The sequence below is a fragment of the Drosophila santomea genome, chromosome 2L (assembly GCF_016746245.2).
Source record: "Drosophila santomea strain STO CAGO 1482 chromosome 2L, Prin_Dsan_1.1, whole genome shotgun sequence".
Taxonomy (NCBI): Eukaryota; Metazoa; Arthropoda; class Insecta; order Diptera; family Drosophilidae; genus Drosophila; species Drosophila santomea.
Window position 1 is genome coordinate 7,239,125 of NC_053016.2, and position 19,440 is coordinate 7,258,564.

Here is a 19,440-nt window from a genome sequence, read left to right on the forward strand (position 1 = left end):
TTTCATCAATGGTTTAAAAATCTGATTCGATTTGAATTTAAAGCAGCGCGGCTTATCGACGTGCATGACGCGCTTGCATGACGATATGCTGCCGTCCGACCGTGCAGAGGCCGCCCAACATAAAACATTTTTCTTTTATTTGTGGTATTTGTTGTATTTGCACGACAGAGACGCTTGTAATTGCGACTTTCCGATTTTCTGATTTTGGCGACACTGGGCGATGTGCTGCTACCGCTCAGTGTGCAGCTCCTGGCAGTACCAGCTAACCAGCTAACCAGCTAACTGGCTGGAAGACGGGAAGCGAGTCCAGCGACCCACGGAACTGAGATTCAAAAACAGGAAGCAACTCTTTCACTTCTACTTGGTCGCGCATAAAATGGAACAGAGTGGACGAATGTCGAGAGCCCTGAGAGAAACACAAAAGCACGGAACCTGAGCAACACACCAGTGATATAATAGTAGTCTACGGAACCCCCCGATCCACGGTACTTCGCATCCAATCTCACCCAAGGTACCGCATTGATTTTTCTCCCCGCAAACGCGCATTTTTATTATAGAGAAAATGTTGACACGCTCGATGTTTGATTTTGGTTTTCTTGTGATTCTTGTTGCTTGACTCGCACAGCCTTTTGGCAAGATGGCCGTGCAGCTGAAACAGAGCTATCACCACCTGCCCCTCACGATCACGCCGATCCTGCAGCAGACGCACATCCTGCAGCAGGCGCCCAATCCCCCCCAGCAGCCGCAGCCGCCAAAGCCGCCGGATCTCACCTTCCACTGCATGTGCTGTGCGGAGTTCTTCGTCCATCCGCTGGCCCTGTACCAGCACATGAACACCCTGCATCCCAACGAGCCGAGCAATGGACAGCAGGAGCAGGAGAGCCCGGGCGACGAGGGCGAGGACTACAGCTGGATCTTCGAGCCGGTGTGCGAGCTGGCGGAGGATGGCAGCGACTCCTCGGATGGGAGCGATTCCTCGGGCTCCGACAGCTCCTCCTCGTCGGACGACGACGATGACGACGACGACGACAGCAGCTCCAGTTCGAGTTCCAGCAACTCAAGTACATCTAGCAGCTCGGTGCCGACCACCAGCAACTCCAACACCCAGCAGAGCCAGGAATCGGCCGCACCACTGCGCGGCTTGGTGGCCGGACCCGGCTACAATGAATTCCAGCTTCAGATGTCGGATCCGCGGGAGTCCACCTCCATTTTCATGGTGCAGCCGACCGTGAGCGTCACGCCTTTGCAGCACCTGCTACCACCTGCACCCACTGCTAGCCTGGGACACTCCCTGCAATCGACGCCCATCAAGCGTCGGCGGGGAAGGCGCAGCAACATCGGTGCGCCAGTGATGGATCCAGCGTTGAATGGCAACCAGAAGTGCTTCCAGTGCACCCACTGCGAGGCCAGCTTTCCCAACGCCGGCGATCTGTCCAAGCACGTGCGCTCGCACATCACCAACAAGCCGTTCCAGTGCTCCATCTGCCAGAAGACCTTCACGCACATCGGCAGCCTCAACACGCACATCCGCATCCACAGCGGCGAGAAGCCGTACAAGTGCGAGCTCTGCCCAAAGGCCTTCACGCAGTCCAGCAGCCTGATGGTGCACATGCGCTCCCATTCGGTGCGCAAGCCGCATCAGTGCGTGCAGTGCGACAAGGGATTCATCAACTACAGCTCGCTGCTGCTGCACCAGAAGACGCACATCGCGCCCACGGAGACGTTCATCTGTCCGGAGTGCGAGCGGGAGTTCAAGGCGGAGGCGCTGCTCGACGAGCACATGCGGATGCACACGCAGGAGCTGGTATACCAGTGCGCCATCTGTCGCGAGGCCTTCCGCGCCAGCTCGGAGCTGGTGCAGCACATGAAGAACCACATGGGCGAGAAGCCCTTCACCTGCTCCCTGTGCGACCGCTCCTTCACGCAGTCGGGCAGCCTAAACATCCACATGCGCATCCACACCGGCGAAAAGCCGTTCCAGTGCAAGCTCTGCGACAAGTGCTTCACCCAGGCCTCCAGCCTGAGTGTCCACATGAAGATCCATGCGGGCGAGAAGCCCTACCCGTGCCCCATATGCGGCAAGTCCTACAGCCAGCAGGCGTACCTCAACAAGCACATTCAGGCGCACCAGATGGCTTCGGCCACCTCCGCTTCCTCGTCTCCTGGCTTGCTGGTCGCCAAGCAGCCGCACGAAACGCTCGTTTGCATTGTCTGCGGATCGCTGCATGCGGATGCCACTGCGCTGGCTAACCATGTGCACACCCAGCATGCAGCGCTCCTGGACACGATGAAGCAGTCCGGCATGAACACGGCGCAGGGCGGCGCGATATCAGAGGGCAGATGTAGTGCGGTGGAGCAGCAGGCCTACATGGAGCGGGTCCAGTGCGTTTTACAGCAGATGAACCATCAGCAGCAGCATCAGCAGCAGCATCAGCAGCAGCAACAGCCGCAGCATCAGCAACAACAGCAGCAGATGCAGCTGCCGCAGCAGCCCAAGCTGTCGGCCATGGATTCCACCGGCGAGGACGAAGAAGAGCCCGACGAAGCGGAGGAACCACCGGATGAGGAGGAGGACGATGAGCCCGAGCAGGCGGCAGAGGTGAAAACTGAAGTGTTGGAAGCAGAGGACCCTCTTACCAATTCAGACTATCCCATTCTGGGGCTCCAGGAGGACCACATCCTGCTGGACTCTGACATGTACTACGAGGACTTTGCCGACATGGACGTGGGCTGTCAGGAGGAGGTGTTCGGCGACTTTGTCGTCAACGAGGAGGAGGTTTATACCGATGCGCTCATCTAGATCTAAGTACCAAGATTTGGCCATAGTTTACGAAAGTAATTCATATTTACATTGAACGGCACGACAGTTCTTAACTACGTTTGGGTCACAACATTTTTATACAACTAGTTTTGGTTGAAAGCAGAACAAGTCGTGGGGTATTACGAGAATGGTTTTTTACCGGAAAAAACAGAAAGAACTCGTCGGGAGAGTTACAAAATGTACTTAACTCACAGTTTATCGTTGTTAGGTTACCATGTAGTATTCCCGGAGCACACAACAAATCTTCAAAGTTTCAACTCGGTCCGCGAAAGATCAGTAACTCTACAATGGAGCTATCAAACCCTTTTTTTTTAACTAATCATAAGATCAAAAGCGATTTTGTGAGCATTCCCAGTACAACTTGTTGCACATTTCGGGCAACCAAAGCGAAATTCCAGTTATGTATCTCATATCACACAAAGCCCACACGACAAAGGATTATCCAAAAAATGGACGCATTGTATTTGCACATTGTCTTATAAAGATATTACATTTTGTTAGTATTAAGCCCTACTTTATGCTGCTCATTTTACATCCCAAGGGATATACCCTTACCACCCAAGTTGGGTCGACAACGACTCCAACTATTCCACGTCGCGTATTTCCCAGAATCGCCTGAAGAGATTACATTAATCGTTATATTTAAGCACCCCGACTTTTCTTTTGGGCGGCGCAGTTGACTACTTCACTGTGATAACAGTGATACCCTGGTAAGAGGTACAGATCCAAATGGTTTCAATACTATTAGTAAAGTACATTGTATTTATCTGTGTGGACTTGATATAACAAACATTTTTAGATCCTAGTGAAATTTCCCGCTGCAGAAGCTCCCATCCTGCCAGGCTCATTCAGATCCAGCGTTGGATCCGTCTCCGCCACGCCGAACATTCCAGGCAGGAGATAGCCACCGGCCAGCGGATCGTCCGGTTCCAGTTTCTCGGGCGGAGCGATGAGGACATCGTCTCCCTGGTAGACGTAGGGCAGCCGGATGATCCAATAGGCGCTCTGCGACAGGCGCGGCGGAACTATGCTGCCCAGGGTGAAGGTGTACTTTCCCTTGCCCACGCACACCTTGGGATCCACAATGATGTTGACCGGCGCCTTGGGCGTCACCACATGGATGCGCATCAGCTGCGCTAGATAGCTCGTCTGGGACCGGCAGGGACAGGGATAGTAGAGCGGCATGTTGTTGTGCACCACCTTGCTGCAGGTCTCCCGCTCGATGTCAGCTCCACCGCGCAGCACCCGATCCGGGGCGCACATCATGAACCGATGTCCGCGGGAGCACTCGTACTCCATGCCCACGAATATTTTGAGAGACAGTCGATCGCCTTGCTTTTTCCAGCGCTGCTGCTTCTTTCCAAGATGCTGTTGCTGGTGGTGCGTGTGGTGTTGCTGCTTGGGTGCATGGACTAGCCGCAATTGGACGTCCCAGGGCAGCAGGAAATTGGCGCCGGACAAGAAGCCGCTCTGGAAGTGCTCCTGCAGCCCGGTGTTGTGGCTGTAAATGGAACTGGGACCCACACAGGCCAGCGACCAGCTTGGGAAGAGCGGCAGCAGGCCAAAGTTACTGACAGTGTGCACCAAGCCCGGCAGATACTCCGTGGTGGAGGTGGAGAAGGCATCGGCTGGGCCTACGTCTTCGCGAGCCTCCTTCTTGGCATGGAGCTCCTGGAGCTCAACCACAAGTTCGTTCTCCGTATCGGCGCTGGAGGTGCCACTGCTGGTGGAATTCTGCTCGGAATTGGATAGCTGCTCGGAACTGGCTTGTGACTCGTTCAGCGAGGCTCCAAATCCGGCAATGGACATGTTCAAATCGGAGCCAAAGGTGGGCGAGAGGGGCTGTGAGCAGCCGTTGCTGGCGGTATTCTGTCTCTGCTCCTCCGCCGGCTGCTGTTGCTCCTGACTCTCCTCGCCCTCCTCGTCCTCCGCTTCGTCCTCGCCGTCTTCGTCTTGCGGCGCACCACTTTTTCCCGTGTGGAGCAGAGGAAACGCAGCTTCAAAGGCCGCCGCACGGTAATCACTCACCGAGGGCTCGAAAATGGGGAGCTGGTACTGCTTGACCTTAACGCATAGGTTGCACATTTGGGCGATGTGCTCGTAGAACTCGTAGTTCGCTTGTCGCAGGTTGAACGGATCCTCTCGGCGGCCCTGAGTGCGACCGCAGTTGCAGCTGGAGATGTGGATCACTCCGCTGTTGTGCTTCTCGTGCGGCAGGTTTTTGGGCAGTGTGCAGGGATGGGATCGCAGGCTAAGCTGCTCGCACTGCTGACGTCCATCCTGCCAGTGCTTCTGGCATATGGCTGCCATCTTCGCCAGTGCCGCATTCGCCTGTGGGCCGCGACCTTCCTCCTCGAAGGCAACGGTGGCATCCGCCAGAAGTTGTCGGTGCGTGGAGCTGCCATAGTTCGCGGGTGCAGCGTTCTTGTAGGCGGCGATGCCCTTCTTCAGGCCCAGTTCGCAGAGGTGAGCCCAAAACCTGCGTTAAGCTTAGGTTATAGAGGGCATAAACGCAACGCAATTGAAATCAACTTACTTTTTCTCATAGTTCAAGCTCTCGTCGAAGCTTTTCAGGAAGAGTTTCTGTAAAGATCAGTTAAAGGTAAGCAAGTTGATTCTATAAATGTAATATTTTGCTTACATAATCCTCATTGCTGGTTTCTTGGTTGGGATCCTTTGCGTTCTCCACCAGCAACTTGTGCAGCGTGGCCATGTAATTGTGCCACTCGTGGATATTAAGGAGCTGGAACTGGCCCTGCTGTGAGTGCTGCTTGAAGGAGCCCTCATCGAAGCAGCCCAACAAGGCGTCCTGAACGTGTCGCTGCAGAAAGTGCCATACCGTGTGGTCCTGCTTGTACTGCTGCTTCTCCAACTCCTTCTCATCGACCGGCAAGTTATAGGGCTTGACGAAGCCCTCGAAGGGAGCCAACTCCAAGATCTCCAGGTCTTCCTCCTCCTCTTTGGCATCTGGCTTGTACATTGCCTGATTGAGGCAATCGATGGCCTTTAGCAGCTTGTCCTCATGCAACTGTTCGTGTGCGTTAAAGAAGACGAATTGTTTGTTGTTGGGAAGTGCTACGAGCGAACTGCTGCTGCTATTGGTCACGATGTTGTGGTGACGCAAAAGTTCGTAGATGCAGTCCTCCGTCTGGAACTCGTAGGCAGAGACGCATTCGCGAGTCTTGGGCTCGTCGCGGGGAAAGTTCTCGAATAGGAAAAGAATCCTAGGCGCGCACAGTCGTGCCCTTTCGCTCATCCTGGCGGCAGGCGTTTCCCTAAGCATTTGTGGCAGGAACTGCATCAAATGCTGTTCCCTGGCGAACTTAAGCAACTGGAACACGGTGACCAGCGTCGGGTCGAATGTCTGCCCAGTTTCCACGTAGACCACAATGTGGCAGGCATGCAGGGCCAGCAGCATCATGCGCACGAAGCGGCATCGCATCCTCTCGTAGAAACTGTCAAAGTCAAAGGGAGTCTCCACATCCTCCATGCATACATCTATCATCTGGCCCAGAATTGCCTCGTCGTAGGTGGTTTCGAAGTGCAGCAGCAGGCTGGAGGTGCCCGGCTTGTAGTAACACTGCACCTGGCCCTCCTTGGCCGTGTGCTCTATGGGCGGTTCCATGCCGAAGGCCTGCATCTTGTTGGCCTGGTCGCATTTCGACCGGCCAACGATGCCGACCACAACCAGCGAGCTCTTCAGCTGCCGCAGCTCCTGTCTAAGGGAAGTCCTGGATGAGATGCTCACTGCAGTTTCCTGCTAGACTTACGACACATTTTCGGGTATATCCGGGTAAGTCCAGGTGTAGTAGTCCTTCATCATTTTCTCTGAAAATTATTTACAAAATTCTGCATCAGCTGTTCGCGTGCTGCCAACGTTCATTACGTCTATGCACTAGAAATATCTGGCAGCTCTGTCTAAACTGATATCGATATCGAGGCTTCCGATATTTTTCCGTTATATTGCGCACTTTTTTAAAAAAGCCATAATCATATAATGTATTTAAAAATGTATTTATAACTAAAATATACACATTTTAATAAAACGCCAAATAATTTGTTGTCTAAAGCAATTAAATCTTTATTGTAAACTTTTCTTTTGCATTTTATAAATATTTTCCGCTAGCCTTTCATTACAGCTCTCCGCACTTTTTAGCGTACGTTTTAGTGTGTGCTTTTTCGATTTGCTTCTAAATGAGAGTTATGTGCATGATTAAGTGTGAATGCATTAATGCTAAACTCGCTTAAATAATCGTATTATGCGTTCTTTTAATGTTGCAATGGAATAATGCGGTGATTAATTGCTTGTTACTAGAATGCAAGTAGCATTTTTTAAGAAGATACTTATTCGTTTTAGATCTGGTAGAGAGAAGTTGGTTTGATAGCCTAGGTGTGCTAAAACTGAATCATAATAGCGTAATTTTTCTCTTTCGCCTATATTGAGCACAATTAAAATACTTTTACGTTAATGTCGATTGCTACAAATTGTTTAGACACTACTACAAAGAGGTGTAGATTTCGTGGAGTGAAGAAGTGTTGATGCATTCCGAGGGTATTTACAAATTTTTTGAGAATCGAGCTGTAGATGTTTGTTAATTATTTTATTTACAACTACTTCGTGTAGTCCGGGCTTTCTAAAATGCAATTGTTTTTATGTAATGAGAATGTTGTTCATTTAAATTCGATCGATCGCTCAGATCGGATTTCGAGAACAACGTTTTAGATGTGTGGTTAAAATTCCGTTTTGCCAGGCCTTACTGTGCTTCTGTATTCCATATGCGTTTGTACTTGTTGACTGCGCATACAAGATCTTCCTCCTCCACGTTTTGGCAGTGAACCTGAGCTTTCATCTTTGACTTGGTGATCGCACACTTTACATACAAAAATGTTCTTTTAGATACTCATATATATGATATTCATGGGTCTATATCGATAGGGGATTAAATGAAGCACACACATGCAAATAAACTAGTTTTGCAAAACAACCGGAGTGTTAAGAGTGGATTGGAATCCCCTCAAGATTGGATCTAATCGTATTTCTTTAACTACACAAGCTTATCCTTTTGCCATGTTTTTTTTTTCAGTTCAAATGTAGCTGAACATGTGCTTTTGGTTTTTGGGGGCATATCATGTTTGTGTTTTATTAAAAAAATATCATCACAAAATTGATGAAGTATTATGTTTTCGGCGGCATTACACCATAAGCTTAGGGCTAACGATCTTTATCATGTTTATCATTTTCATGGGTAGCTTAAATTAGGTTAGACTTCAAATTAATCAGCGCAAAGATACAAACTAACAACTAAAGTACGTGGAAAAAATCAACACAGTGTTCGAATAGGTAGATTTCGAGACTCGCAAACCGAATTCTTCGTTCTTTGCGTTCCAAGCTAAACTTAATGATCTAGGTTTTGTTATTTCTTGTTGTTTATCTGCATAATATACTTGTATGTGTAGGTCTGCTGGATGATTTTTCAAATGAGACATCGCATTTACAGGGTTTTTGCGCGGTCCAGCAGATCGCCAATGAACTTCGATATGTCTGATTGCGGGCGTTTGCAGACGGACAGTAATCTCTGCAGAAGAAGAGGTTATTAGAAAGGAGTTAAGAACATTAGTTTGTGTAACCCACTATAAGATGAGATCTCCTGATGTCATCTGTGTCCATGTCCAGTATCTCGTCTATGTCCACATCGATGGCCTCGTTCTGTTGGTTAAAGTCAATGCAAACGAGGAGTTTAATTTTGAATCCAACGATCTAACTTGGGCACTACTTACTGGTGGATCGAAGAGCTTCTGGAGCTCGTCGTAGAGCCACATCTCCACGGCCAGCCGCTTGCGGATGAGGCTCATCTGGTGTGACCCGTACTTGGCCGTGAGGAACTTCTCCCGCCGCTCCTTCACCTCCGCCCCCTTCTCGTTGAAGTTGACCCGAAGGTTCGTCCGGTTCGGCGACCGCTCACAGTCGTTCATCTGCTCCAGACCGCACTGCATCTTGGACGATCGATTTAGCGGTACAAGCTGCGCTGATTGAACTTTAATTTGCGGAACGCCTTCAATCAATTGGCGTGGCGGCTGCAATTGAGGAAAACAGTTGTACACATGAGACTCAAGTGGTTGTGTAATTAAATCAATTATTAATCGCCTGTAACTTTGGCGCTGCCGCGGAACTGAGCTTTCCAAACGTGCGTCACACCCATTTCTCTGCCTCAAGACCCGTTTTTATGCCCAAAGGCATTACCAACATCCCGCATCCGTGACTCAGCCAACTTTTGTGACCTGCAGACCCTGCAGACCCAGAGCTGTGATTCATACATTCCATTATCTGCCCATTTGTACGCCAATGGACTTTTTCTATGTCCAGAAATAATGACGACATGCAATCCGAACTCTGAACGGGAATAATTGCTCACGTGTCACTTGGTTTTGTCCCATGGCCCATTCCTTATCTCTGAATCCTCCCACATATATAAAAAAAACTATATGACAGCTAATTAAATTAATGTGTAACACCTGGCATTTCACTGTGGGCCCAGCAGTAGCCGGAAATCTGATTTGGCCACCTCAAATATATCAGTATATAAACCACTGAAGCAAAAGCAAAGGTCATGCCGATTTGCCTTTTTGTGTAGCAATTATGATAGAAAACTATGTTCATTTGTGAAAATTGGTCTTTTATCTTACGATATAATGGTGAAGCTATTAATGATTTAGAAAGGTTAACGTTAGTGTAGTACCAAATGTATAAATAGAGTTATGAGAAACTTTTTCACTGACTTGATATTTTCAAAGGAATATTGGGCTTTATTGACTTTTCCCATTACTTATAAGCATATTAAATCCAAGTGACACTTTTCCCGTGTTTTCCCCAAATCGAAGGGGGACAAACAGAGGTTATTTTCCCATCCAATCCCTAGTGTCAATGGCAACAGAGGCCGTGGTGCCAGTCACCAGGAAAGGCCCTCTAACACCTATCCACCCATTCCCAAAGAAACTTGGTATCCTTGATCTACTAACACATGCCATCCCCAAAAAAAAGCATTCGCCAGCGAACTCTGAACCTTGAAATTTCCAATTTCCCCCGAAAAAAGTTAACAAACTCGATTCACTCTGATTCTTTGGGGCGAACTAAAACGAAATTGAATTGCAAATACTCGCAGTCGTGTATTGAAATAGTTTTCGTTGGTTTTTTTATTACATTTTTCTTCTTTTTTTTTTATAAGGTATTTCGAAATCGTGGGCCATGTGGCAAACGTGGCAGCAACAACGGCGTTGCATGCATACACACAAAGAGTTTTCCGCATTCGCCGCTAAAAATATATAAACAACAATGCCCGACCCCGCTACATTTTCACACAGCTGAATTTTCCAGCCCGTGCGAAATCTGATACCAGATTTACCCGAGAGCCATGAGCAATTATGATTATGAAACCAAACCGGCGTTTAACTTGTCACTCGCATGTCGCCCGGTTAGCGTTCTGCATCCTCAGGGGAACGAAGAAATCCATAGATTTGTTTGCCTTTTGAAACATGAACCACACCGATCTGAACTCTTTACCATGCCCGGGAATCCAGTTCTAGTTCTTCTTGGGGCTCTGGCCCGGAAATTACCCTAAACGAAGTTAATTGTGTGGATCCGTTTGGCCTACTACCACTTGGAGTGGGGAACACTCCTACGGGCTTGCTGATGATGGACTGGCGACATGATACCATTTTAGAGGTCTGGAAAAACGTGTGAAGCGGAGGATGAAATTACCATCTTAGAACAACCTCTGGGAATGAGTGAGATCGCTGATGTCTCGAAAGTATTTCCACTTTATAACGCTTCCAATTCATATTATACATCTTAAAAAATTGGTAATAGTTTTATATCAATAAATAATGAAATCCTAAAAATGGCTAACCCTCTGACAAGTCTTAAAATTTGTATTTTTAAGATTTTAACCCTTTTTAGAAATGCAATATTTAATTAAAGAGTATGGTTAACCGCGGAAAGTACAACAAACGTGTATTTTGTGACTGTTCTGCTGAGTCAACGGTAATTGTGGGATCTAATAAATTATGTTGACTACCGCAAAGCTTATCTGAAGAATTTCCTCAGATTTTCCCAACGACAGCCCAACAACATGCAGAAACGAGAGCAAAAACTATTTGACCCAAGATTTCGAAGGGCGATGAAGTTGCAAAGAGGGGCGCTTGGAAGCAGAAGGCAAATTATACCTTTATTATTATGGCTTGCCACATCTGATGTTGCAGCTTTGCATAAATATTATGTTGAAATGCCTATGGCAATGCGGCAACAACATGCAACATGTTGCATGTGCAGCGGCAACAGCTGGCCCAGCAGCTAGCAGCGAATAAATTTGTATCGAGCAACCCCCTCTGCCCACGCCCCTGCAACGCAGTGTTGCAGAAACTTCCGGAATTGGTGCACAGTGGAAAAATTAGACGTAACATGGTTAATGTTCTAATGTGTTTTCCTGCTACTTTTTGTGTTTGCACCTATACATTTGGACACTTTAAAAAGGGAGTTTTCTTAGAGTTACTATACAGCAATGAAGTTAGAAAAAACTCAGACTTCCTGCTTAAATTAGAGAGCCCTTTACTTAAAGCAAGAAACTAAAGTGAGCTACTTTTCAGTGTGTAATTTTTCTTAAAAGTTGCACGCCATAGGCGCAACTTAATTCGATTTACCCTTGGTTCAGCAAGGGGAATTAGTGCGGCTGGTCAGAAAGAACCATTAGATGAATTGCATGCGATGGCAATTTTCGGAATAGTTTCATGCATATAAAATGTGTTCGATATGGGCAGAAAGCTCTTCCCAATTCCCAGTCGCATTAGAATTAAAAATGTAAATTGCCACTTGGTCTGCCGCTCCTCACTTGCCACAAAACTGAAATGTCAACGATACATTTTCCAGTGGTTTCCAGACACAAGGACATGCATTGAAATCCTGATAGCATTTTCTATCAGCAAACATGATTTGAATTATTGCAGACAGCCGAAAAAGCCAATCGTTGAACTCAAGAAAAATGAGACAAAAACGATGATGTCTCTATTAGAGCGGGCTAATCAGATTTCCAGTAACAAAAGCTTCAATTAATAAACGTCAATTTGATGACCCATAAAAGGGGAAAATAAAATCAAATCCCGAGTCAGAACCAGAGCAAGTTCAAGACAAAGGCCCAATTTGTTCACCTTCATCAGCGCCACATCCAAATTGATTTCTAAATGCCCCTTTACTCCTCCCTTATATATAATATATATATATATGTTTGTGTATATATATTCCATATATAAATACCACGGAGCATTTATGGGTAAATGCAAATTGAATGTGTGGCAATCGACTCGGATACATTTTGTCGATTTGGGCTCCCAAACTGGGAATATCTTTTTTGGGCCGGCGCCAAATGACGAGTGCAGAAAGTTCATGTTAATTTCAAGGTAATTGTGGATTAATTATACATTTATGTAGTGTTCATAGCCACTTATATGGCTGTAGCTCCATAAAACACTTTGCCACATCACTTAAAAGTGCTCTATAAAATAAAATGGTCGTTTAAGCGATTGCCAAACAAGATTACCTCCTTATGACTTGTAAAAAATCACATTTATAACACTTTTCAGACTTTTTAGACTTTTCAGACTTTTATGCGCATTACGTGGCAGATATAGACACGTTCTAAATCTGGGCTAATGGTTTCGATTTCTTTTTGGTCCAAATTTACATATCCAGAAAAGAGGGCATAAATATGATAAGAGAGGCCGCAACCGAAATATCAGGTTCATCAACTTAGACACAGAGTCAGCATGGCATTAACCCATTTAGGAATATACTTTGGGATCCATGAGATCGACTATTGAGCGTATCTGAAAAGTTCATTCAAGTCGGAATTTTCACATACGAGTATACGGAGGAAAAGTGAAATGTGACGACTTTATGCTAAGAAGCCTACTTTTGTACCGCTCACAAAGGGGCATCGTTTGTTTATGCAAATGCTTTATGATTCGCGGGCCGTGAAATCCCCTGGAAAAAAACCCAAAAAAAGAATGGAGAAAATTGGGAACAAAATAAGCTGAAACCAGTTTATGAAATCTTGAACAGAAAGAAACTTAGGTCCGAAATTCATTGATATCGCGCGCTCTCAGTTCCTGCTATCAGATTTGGTGATATATTTATAATGTAAATATATTGTTTATTAATACAGCGCTGTACAATGGTGGGCTTATCAGCCAGACAAAAATCATCGAATGCGTATTTAACAATATACTATATGAGTTGCTGTCGCATTTGAATAAGCCGATGTATTGCATAAACCATCTTGATAAGCCGATGAGTCAGGCAATGTGCACATTAAAGTCGAACATTCTTCTAATTTAAATATGTATATTTGCGTGTTATTTTTGACATTCTAGCACCTCTTCTAGCTTCTGATTGATGGGTTCCCACCTCTTTAGACACACGTCTGTCTTTTGATAATTGCACCGTGATTTTACGGACTGCGATCGCTCGTTAATTCGTAAAGAATATAGAAGTCAAGCGCCTGTTTTGCACATTAAAGCCGAGAATTTAGCTAAAATACGAATTAATCAGCACTTTGCTCATACATTCAGGTAGAAAAAGAAGTCGTTGGGACTGAAATAAAACTTGTTGGATTCGAAGACTTCGAGTTGCGGCAACTTTAAATAAATAAAATAAATGTTTCACAGTAAAAATCCAACGAATTAGCTGGTCAAATAAAAACTAAAATAAAAAGTTGAAAACTTTTCACGGCACATTAACAAATTGTTGATTCGCAAAAAGTTCTGGCCAAGTTGAAACTCTCGGATTTTCAGATTCTCAGATTGAGCAATCATTCAGTTTGGAATGTGTGTGGTGACTCATTTTCGAGAGAAGGTAAACAGAAATATTTTGGTTTCTTTTCTTCTTTTTTTTGTAAAATTGAAAAGTTAATTTGGCTTATTGTTTATCCATTTTGGTCAGCCCCTTTTCAGACATTTTTTGATTACCCAAATGGGGTTACAAGCCGCACAAAGCGAAAAATGACCAAAAAAGAGGCTTCGAGTGCGGCAGCCTTATGGCTAAATAATTACAAGTGAAAAAACCCACACCTACGATATTCGCGAGCAGTTGGGCCAGTAGGCAAGTGGCCATTAGGTCTTTAGGTGGGCAGTGGCCAACTGGCCAAGTAGCCGCCTCCGAGGTCGTTGACCTCCAAGGAGGACGACCCGGGGGGCCTGGAGATGGCCATCTCATATTCGGACTGCTTACTGGGCAGTTGCCAAAAGCGAATTGTCATGGAAAAATGATACACAGCATTATTTGGCAGGGCCAACAAAAAAGAAAAAAACCGAAAAAAAAAACGAAAAGTTTTCCAGCATAAATTACCTTTGGCAAATGTTTGCGCACTTCGGTCGCGAGTTCTCCGTATTCCTAACTCCGGATAAACTCAACTGCGACGGGGCGGTCTACTTGACATGGTTTTCGAGGCGGAAAAAATCAAATAAAATACAATGGGCTAAACTGTTCTTGCGAGCATCGTATTTGCTGGCTAATTCATTGTTTACGCAATGTTTTTGTCGTTCTTGGCTCACTGCGAAATTGCGTCACGAACTATGGGAAAATGTTCGACTAGGTGTGAGAAATCTCGCTGAGTGATGGTCGCAAGTGGAATAAAAGTTTTGCCACTTATAAATAGATGTCATTCCGAGTCATCGTGTCCAACGGATTGACCGAAATTTCGCAAAGGTGGCCTAAAATAGATATTGTGGAAATATTTAGAGGATCTCTAATGGCGCTGGTGCAATGCGAAAATTTCAGTCCATACAATATAAACATTCATTGTGTATATTACGAAGATATTTCGGAAAGTTCATTACAATTTAGGGGAAACCCCTTAAGTAGTAAGTTTTCCTAGTATCAAGTGCCCACAAAATCCCATCCGCTTTCCATATAGATTCTTGGAAGCCCCCATTGTTATCTTTCGATTTCCTGTTAATGTTTATTGGGTAGTCCCGCGATTGTTTACCTCGTAGTTGTGCTGTACCCCATGGATGAAACCCCCATCTGAACACGCATCGCCCCCGTTCAAGTTCCTTATAGAGGGAACTCCGCTTCGGCTATCAGATGTGCCCGAACTCAAGGTCCCACTCCAGAAATCCAGAAATCGGGGAAATCGATAATGTGAGCACACAGCGCACCGCACCGCACGCATTTCGAAGTCACAAAAGGTGTGGATAAGGATGAGGTTTGCTGGGGGTGGATTGCTATCGCGGGGCTCTGAAGGCGGGGGAAAAAAGAGCAATCAACAAATATGTGCACTTGCATATTTACGTCTGGCTGCGTGTCAATACTGAAATGTCTGTGAATAACAGAGGCAAATATGTGTGTAAGTGATAAATCGAGCAATAGGAACCCAATAGAAACCCTAGTAGGAGGGGTGGTGGTGAAAATCACGGAAACCACACGCAATATGCACACAGCCAGTCAAGTTCATTGTACACTTGTGTTTATGATTACGCTGGTAATGGATCCACTATGGTATCCAAAGTTCTCGGGCACTGCCGAAGTCATAAAATCATCAAACAAATGGGTCCGCACCGCGTTAGTCAGCTGCACTGTGAGAAACGGGGTTCAGTTAAGTCATGCATAAACTATTTTTCAGTACATAAGGAGCCTCCACTGTAATATTACTGCCAATAATATTGCTATAAATGCTATATTTATATATTCCCATTATTGTTTGAAGCCATTTGTAAGAATATCATTACTTTATAATTAGAAAGTTTCTGTAGAGCATAAACCATATTCACATAGCATTTTTTTGTAGTTCGCTTTTATGCACACACTTCATAAAAGATGCAACCAGCTGCGAGCACAGGCACAATGGAACCCCTCTATTAATATACGACGCACATACGAGTACATCGGGGCACACAGATATGTATATGGGGCTATATAGTTGTGTTTATAAGTGCGGCTTTATGGCAGCAATCACATTACACATACGCCATGTCGGCCGCCGTCGATTGTCAGCTGTCCGCAGTGGGTTAGAGTTCAGTGATTGCACGATTCCATGTCTCCATGTACATACGTATAGGAGTATCTCCGCTACTCCAGTGATTCTGATTTTGAAGGAATCTGCAGTGCAACTACAACTTGCTACTGATTGGAAGCCATGCTGCAAGTTATTTATGAATTCAAATGTATTCAACTGTTCTAACCGCTCATGCGCCATAACTTCCAATTAAAGGCGTTATTAATATGAATTTATAGTGAGTATTTATACTTCCGCTTCGAATTACGAATTTAACTGCTTAATCCCATGGCTTATAAGCACATTCAAATGTCCATAGTCGTTTATCATGGTTTCTGCATTAGCCATAAATCGTTTAAATGGTGAGATGCAGTTCATTCAGTCGAACACTCCCAAACAAAAGGCTCTGCCAAAATGGATTTATCTGTCATATATCACTATTTTTCTACCTGCTACACATACGCGCCTTCCGTTAGATTTTAATTTCAAACGAGCTTTCAAAACATTTCCGTTGCCAGATATAATTTGGTGTATCTCCAGATAGCATTATGCCAAACACGTAGGAACACAAAGCAAAGCGGCAACACGGCCAAAAATTGCTTATTAATCTTTTTGACGAAATCGGCAGAACGATACATTTGAGACGTTACGTTTGCTCTGCGAGATAAATGTGTATAAATGTGTATATTTTATCCGTTGAATTTGAAACGTTCTTTGTTATTCTTGGGGCTATTCTTAGACGGCCCAGGATGTTTGCAAATGCCCAGTGGTTTGATGTTTGCTTTCGTCTATGAATTATGCTCGCTTGGCATTTAGCACAGCATTTGCTGGGGTTCAAGTTCATCTGGTGATCTATAGCCGCGATGGGGAAACTTCTTGGGGCGACCTTCGCGGCAGACAAAGCGCTAATCTGCAATCTGCCAGCTGAGCTCGTGGCTGAGTAAACAAACAAGCAGCTGGGCCAGTATCTCAAAATCGATTTTCTACCCGGTCTCGAGTCGCGCCAGACAATGGAACCGAAGACCCACTACGGATACACCCGCAAAAAACGTGCGTAATGAGTTGAAGATACATTTGCCTATCGGTATCGTTAACTGTATCTGTAGCTGTATCCGTATCTGCATCTGTATCTCTGACCGTTCAGCTGCAGCTTTGACACGCTTCTGAGCACCCTGTAAACACATATCGATTGAGGAGAAAAAGCGATAAAATAAAAGATAGTGTAGCAAAATATGTAAGCATGTCAGAATCAAGTGACGTGTGTCCAATACCCAATGTACATATCTTGTATCTGTATCTGTATCTGGTGGCGTGTTTGTTTTTTTCTGCACGGTGCACAGTGATTAGACACAGGCGGCCGCAAAATGTTATGACTGCGAATAAAACCAGGTTACAAAACGCAGCAGACACAACATAAAAGAAATTACGGCTGTCGACACACATTATGCTGCCATAAACTAGCACCAGCATCCAATAATACACACCACACACAACACACCGCACACCACTTCTGTGGGCCGAGGAAAAGCGAATCTGCGATTGATAAAAAGTCAATTAAGCTAAATAGCATTCTTGCCCTCTGGAGCTGGGCTACTCTGGCAAGGGATTCTCATTCAGCGAAATATTTGACAGTACACTGAAAACTACCCTGAATTATTTTCTATTTTATAGTATAATTTTAAAAGTGAAACAATTACAATAGAAAGATTCTTAGTTTGGCATAATATGGTGATATTTGGCCTAGTTTCAACTCCTAAAAGCGATAGATATTATATTTAAATAGATATGTTAATACCTTGTAAGAATATATTGTTGGTATGCATATAATATAATATATGAGAATACAAATTAAGGAGCTTTAAATTCGTTTGACAAATACCGGTCTGTGAGGCTCCAAGGGTCAACAAAACCTCCATTGACTAAGCCTTACTGCGAAGCAAGACGATGTTAATGCTAATATTTGCCAGCTAATTTGGGCGCTCAGTCAGCCGACTTCTGTGTTTGATTTGTGGGCTAGCACAAGATCTCCGTCTGGCCGAATACGAATGCTAATCGGAACTCAAGCGCAACCCGCTGGCTGGGTTCTACCGCCCAGAACTGCCCGATCCCCCCTCGGAAAAGCGAGTGCCAGTTGGGAATTGGAAGCGTGAAGCGCAGTTGCGTTTTCGTTACGTTCCGCTGGATGCGTGGCCAAAAGACCACCCTTCGCTGCCAATAAAAAGTTTCGTATATGAAGTTGTAAAATGGGAGAGATACTCGCACCAGATACAAATAAAAACGTAAACGAGCCAGCAGCAACCACTGCATAAAATTCCGCAGCTCAACACGCACACGGGCTGGCTAGCTTTTGCTGCAGGTTTTCAGCTGGCCAACTCAAACTCGGCTTCTGTGCCGCAATGTCTGCGGGTCTTAATGGTAATGGTACTGGAAATGGAAATGGTAGGGGCATGGGTACTGCGATAGGAATGGAGAAGGGGTACAGATCTGGCCCCGAAACTGGGAGTGGGACTTGGCCTGGGACTGGACAGGTGCCTGTGACGGGCACGCTTCTCCTGGACACTGCCCACTGGACACTGGACATTGGACGCTGGACACTGGACACTGGACACTGGACACTGGACACTGGACGCTGGACACTGGCCACCGGCCAGCTGAAACAAATCGACCCGATCGACTGGTCTACGAGCAGAACACAAAAAAAAAACAGACAGGCAACATTTTCCGGTTCTTAAATGCGATGAAAGTTCTGGGTGTAAAACAGCATTTCCATTTGTTGTTCAACAATATTAGCTGCAAATGTTGAGAGACAGTGGCAGCTTTTTGTTGGCTTTTAACCAAAAATATTAATCTAATACCAACAAGGGTAAAAAATCGAAAAATCAAGAATTAATTGTCATTATCAATGCGTAATTATTTTCTTAAAGGTCTTAAAAAATAGTATTCTATCTTTTTCGTAAGACTTAACAAAACCTAAAAAAATAATTCTCGTAAAAACTTTTTTTTCCTTGGTAAAATATTATTTATAGTTACGACACCAGTAAATATTCTGCATTTTGATATTAATAATAATCTACAAATATTGAAATAAATTTACGTTTGGCAGTTTTCCAGCGATGGACTCGTCGTGGTTCGGTCTGTATTTGGCTTAATTGCAGCGTCTAGTTCTCGACTGCAATTTCACTTGCCGAGATTTTTAATTTATTTTCTTTTTTTGCTGAGGCTGGCGCCGCTTTAGGATTTTCCACTTTTCTACTGCTGCTGCTGCTGCTGCTGCTGCTGCTGCGACTTTCTGCTCAATGAAATTTTCATTTGCACGAGAGCACAATGAGGGCGAAAAGCACAGAAGCACACACACACACGGCGACGTTCAAGCGGTCGGTTTGTTTAACTGTTTGTTTATAAAGCGGCAGCGGATTGCCCGGAGTTTGGATACTGTATCTGAATGGTATGGTTGTGGAACAAGCAGCTCGGAGCTTAGCACGCGCAGCCGGTGAGCACCAATGAAAGACTGAACTGAGTCGGCGAGTTGGAAAAGTATCTGCCGGATACACACCACTGTTACGCCAACAGAGCCCTCTC

The 19,440-nt window shown here is 45.4% G+C and overlaps 3 protein-coding genes across 3 annotated transcripts; 1 reads left to right on the top strand and 2 right to left on the bottom strand.

The window, feature by feature from the left end:
- Positions 1–128: 128 nt before the first annotated feature.
- LOC120447727 (zinc finger protein 35) lies at positions 129–3,467 on the top strand. The gene is made up of 2 exons (XM_039629272.1): positions 129–511; positions 626–3,467. Exon 2 carries the CDS (start codon positions 638–640, stop codon positions 2,798–2,800), a length of 2,163 nt encoding a protein of 720 aa, XP_039485206.1. The 5' UTR covers positions 129–511; positions 626–637; the 3' UTR covers positions 2,801–3,467.
- On the bottom strand, positions 3,260–6,703 carry LOC120447719 (protein SMG8). The gene is made up of 4 exons (XM_039629259.1): positions 6,592–6,703; positions 5,463–6,540; positions 5,358–5,404; positions 3,260–5,300 (listed from the first exon to the last, which is right to left on the bottom strand). Exons 1-4 carry the CDS (start codon positions 6,642–6,644, stop codon positions 3,617–3,619), a joined length of 2,862 nt encoding a protein of 953 aa, XP_039485193.1. The 5' UTR covers positions 6,645–6,703; the 3' UTR covers positions 3,260–3,616.
- A 174-nt stretch (positions 6,704–6,877) lies between these two features.
- LOC120457041 (protein phosphatase 1 regulatory subunit 14B) lies at positions 6,878–19,375 on the bottom strand. The gene is made up of 4 exons (XM_039644213.2): positions 18,956–19,375; positions 8,600–8,896; positions 8,454–8,528; positions 6,878–8,397 (listed from the first exon to the last, which is right to left on the bottom strand). The coding sequence occupies exons 2-4, from the start codon at positions 8,813–8,815 to the stop codon at positions 8,314–8,316; spliced, it is 375 nt and encodes a 124-aa protein (XP_039500147.1). The 5' UTR covers positions 8,816–8,896; positions 18,956–19,375; the 3' UTR covers positions 6,878–8,313.
- Positions 19,376–19,440: the final 65 nt, after the last annotated feature.